This window comes from Pistacia vera, unplaced genomic scaffold (assembly GCF_008641045.1).
Source record: "Pistacia vera cultivar Batoury unplaced genomic scaffold, PisVer_v2 Contig566, whole genome shotgun sequence".
Lineage (NCBI taxonomy): Eukaryota > Viridiplantae > Streptophyta > Magnoliopsida > Sapindales > Anacardiaceae > Pistacia > Pistacia vera.
Genome location: NW_022196408.1, coordinates 838,002 through 841,738, shown reverse-complemented (window position 1 = coordinate 841,738; position 3,737 = coordinate 838,002). Strand labels below are relative to the sequence as shown.

The 3,737-nt window shown below is 32.6% G+C and overlaps 1 protein-coding gene across 1 annotated transcript; it reads right to left on the bottom strand.

Moving 5' to 3' along the window:
• Positions 1-914: 914 nt before the first annotated feature.
• On the bottom strand, positions 915-2,794 carry LOC116108498 (non-symbiotic hemoglobin 2-like). Its single transcript, XM_031394743.1, has 4 exons — positions 2,700-2,794; positions 2,480-2,614; positions 1,256-1,370; positions 915-1,058 (listed from the first exon to the last, which is right to left on the bottom strand). Exons 1-4 carry the CDS (start codon positions 2,792-2,794, stop codon positions 915-917), a joined length of 489 nt encoding a protein of 162 aa, XP_031250603.1.
• Between the last annotated feature and the right edge of the window lie 943 nt (positions 2,795-3,737).

The window sequence follows — 3,737 nt, the reverse complement described above, 5'->3', positions numbered from 1 at the left end:
TATTTTTTCGATTACTAATAGAAGTAACCATTTGAGCTCTTACTTGGTCAATAATTCCAGAGTTTCGAAGAATTAGTTGAAGTATGCATAAACTGGCCCGGATTCCCTTGGTCATAACCAAAAAAAAAAGAAAAAAAAAAAAAAAAGAAGGTGTGTGATATTGTTTAAACTTCAAGTTCTTTAATATAGCTGACGTGATATACAAAAGAATAATATTGTTTAAACTCTACAAAACCTTTTACAACTATCAGGGTTGGTCGCTTGAGAATATCTAAAAGATTAGACCACTGTATATTACTTAGTAGCTCAACCTATAAAGATTTAATCTCGTATTAACATTTATGTATAATATATAATTAATTTTTTAACACTTTCCCGTGGCCTAAAATTTTGGTCCAAATACAGGAGATGGGCTTCAAATAGTTGTCAAAGCCCATCAAAGGTTTCAAGATTGTTGGGCTGCACATGCAGGAACAATTAGCAGTTGCTCTCTAGTCTCAAATTCAAACTCTTAAGACCAGACCCAAAAAAATAATTTAAACTAAGGTGATTTTTTCATATTTTTATTTCTCTACTAAACTGTTTAATTAAGATTAGAAAATATAATTATACACAGAGAGCATAATCTTTCACTCATTATACAACAAAATCTGTTACATGACTCTGCTTCTATATAAGTAAAGAGGCCCCAATATCACAAACTCTTATAAATATAGGTGAATAAACAAACAAACATACTATTAAGTATGGAATCAATAATTTGGCTTTAATTATTATAATTTTTTTTTAATGAGCAAATTTATTTTAAAAATCAAATCATGTTTGCAACACCCTCAATGCACTCATCAGAAACAAGCAATAAAATTGGGTTTAAATTAATTGAGAGATTATTAATTAAGACTAAGAGAGCTTAATTAACAGCCTTTATCTTCTTTCATCTCAGCCTTGATGGCTGCAGCCAACTGATCATAAGCTTCACTCCATGCACTCCCCATGTCTTCACTCCATTTCTTTCCAACTCCCTCTTTGATTGTTCTCAGTAACGCTTCTTTCACCACCTAATTAAATCCACAACAAACATTCATACCACAAATTCAATGGAATTAAATTTAGAATAATATTATATACCTCAAGTTCCAAATTTTCAATCCGATTTCAACTTTTTTTTAACATAAGTTTCGTATTATTGAAGATGTAAAATTGAGATATCATAATACTGTATTGATTTTATAAATAATTAATTGTACTTAAGTACCTCAAAATGCGGGTCAATGACTCCATTCTTAAGATGAACTGATCCCAAATATTTCGAAGTAGTATGAGCCACCGTCACCTCTCTCTTCTCCCGGAGTTGAACCGCGGAATCACGTCTAAACCACCACAACCACCATAATTAATAAGTGTTATGGAGATTTAATTGGATACTAATAATCCTAAATCTTTATGAAAACAAAAATAAAACAAATGACAAATAATCAATTAGATATACAAATACAAGAATTATGATGGTTCATTATTTGTATGAGAGTTACGTCCATTTTGTAGTTGTATAATTTTACTATGAAAAATAAGAAAAAGAAATACAAGAGTTTCTCACAAGCCAAAAAAAAATTAACTTACTTACTAAACCTCTCTTTGGCAAGATTTGACAATTTTTTATAGGTAATACATGATATATTGTTCCTAATAAAACTCAAATATCATATATAATAGAACTTTTATTTTAATTCTTAGTACAATTATATCCTAAAGAAAAACAATCCTAGAAACATATTAGAAAAATTCATGTCTTAATACAATACTAATTTGGATTGAATTTGGCTCTACAATATTTAATTATATAACTAATTAAACAAACTTAAGTTTATTAAGATAATAAATTATAGAAATATAAATCTCACCTAGGCATGGCAATGGGGCGGGGCGGGGATCTCATTCAGTGTACCCATCCCCACCCTCAAAATCATTCCCCACCCCCGCCCCATCTCCGTTATGGGGATGATAGGAATTCCCCTTCCTCACCCCAAAGGGGAATGTTGGAGGCCCGTCCCCGCCCCGTTAATTTTATATAAACATAAATTAATTTGAGCATTATCAAACACAATAGTTAATTCTCGTCTACATGACAAACACTTAAATTAATCGTTTAAAAATAATTAATTATACATAAATATGGGTCAGGGTTTGTTCTTGTTCAATTGTTTAGGGTGAGGGAAATTGAGAAATATGGGTTTATATAAGTAAGATAATTATGTAATTAAATGAAATATAGGGGTATTAGTAAAAAGTATATATATATATATTTTTTTTAATTTTATATATTATATACGAGGGAAATGCATCACCCACCCCCGCCCCATCCCTGAGGACGGGGATTAAAACACCCCCCACCCCTGCCCTTATCCCCAAAAAACCCGGGGCTTCCCTGCCACATATGGGGCGGGGCGGGGCGGGATAGGTTCTCGAAATCCCGGGGAACATTGCCATGCCTAATCTCACCATCTTGAAGACCTTAACAGCATGAGCCTTGAGCTTAGGATTGTTCTGCGGTATCTCATCGGAATCCCTAAGAAAAGAGAACATGGGTCTTGCAGCAGGTGCAATCTCCAAAATTCTAATCCAAACAAAACCGATATTAATATTAATGTACTTGAAACTATAAATAGAAATATTAAACAAAATTCTATTTATTTACTAACGTTGCGAAGAAACGGAGGCTGAGTTCAGGGATATTTAGCTTCAAAATATCCCAGGATTCCTTGACCAAAACTTCTTGATTCTCAGTGAAACCCATCTTCGGCTTCTTTGGTTCCGGTTCAGATAGATAAGGAAGTAGTGGAAAGTGGAGAGGTACATATAGAACAAAGAAAAAAACCAGGCTATTATCGCTTCCAGTGAAGGCCGTTTAATAAAAAAAAATCATATAGTATAATGTATAATGTAATGTGCATTCTCAAACATATATTATAAAGTATATAAAATATAAATTAAATAGGTGTTTCAAGTTTCAAGTTTCAACAGCAAGTGCAACCCACGTCAGGTCATAAAAATAATAAATGAATTTATTTGTGAAATGCGTGGCAGCCACATGTTTCATGATATCAGGAAAGTCAAGTATATTTATTTATTTTTTAATTAAGAATTCCTAGAGAACAATTCTGTATTTTTAATTCAATTAATTTTTTATTTCTCTAATCACAGTATATACCCTTGATTATCACCTCATAATGATACATGTTTCAAAAACCCATCTTTTATTAAAATAAATCAAAGAAATAAACAAACACCCACCTTTTATTTCACCGTAAATTTATCAAGTAATACATGGTTCACACAGTATCCGCAATTTTTTTGTTCCATCCTAGGACTAAACAGTCCGAATTCAACTTATTTTGACTCATCTTTTTAAGCTTTCAAGAAGAGTCTCTCCAGCCAAGTCTGACAGCACTCTGATGACGATCATAGGGAAACTATTTGACAAACATGTCTGGAAGAGCCACCACCATCAAAATCAGTTTCATTGCAGATAAAGTGAGAATTCGTCAACAAATTTGAAATTGCAGAAACGCATAGAAGAATCACGAAAAGATCAGTTAGTATAAATTAAAATCGCACCATTACAACAGCTGAACTCTCCATGTCCGCGGATGAAACATTAAAACTTCGAAATAGGAAGTCTCTATAGGCTGCATTGTTCACAAAAATGTTGGCTGCCGAGCCCCTAAGTCCAACTGCTA

Bases quoted from the DNA above. Each gene is read 5' to 3' on its own strand.
- LOC116108498 (XM_031394743.1), bottom strand. From the start codon at position 2,794: ATGGGTTTCACTGAGAATCAAGAAGTTTTGGTCAAGGAATCCTGGGAT. The intron at 2,615-2,699 runs GTTAGTAAATAA...TGTTTGGATTAG, and splicing joins AGCCTCCGTTTCTTCGCAAC to AATTTTGGAGATTGCACCTG. The intron at 1,371-2,479 runs GTTCCCCGGGAT...GTGGTGGTTTAG, and splicing joins GTGAGATTAGGCATGGCAAT to ACGTGATTCCGCGGTTCAAC.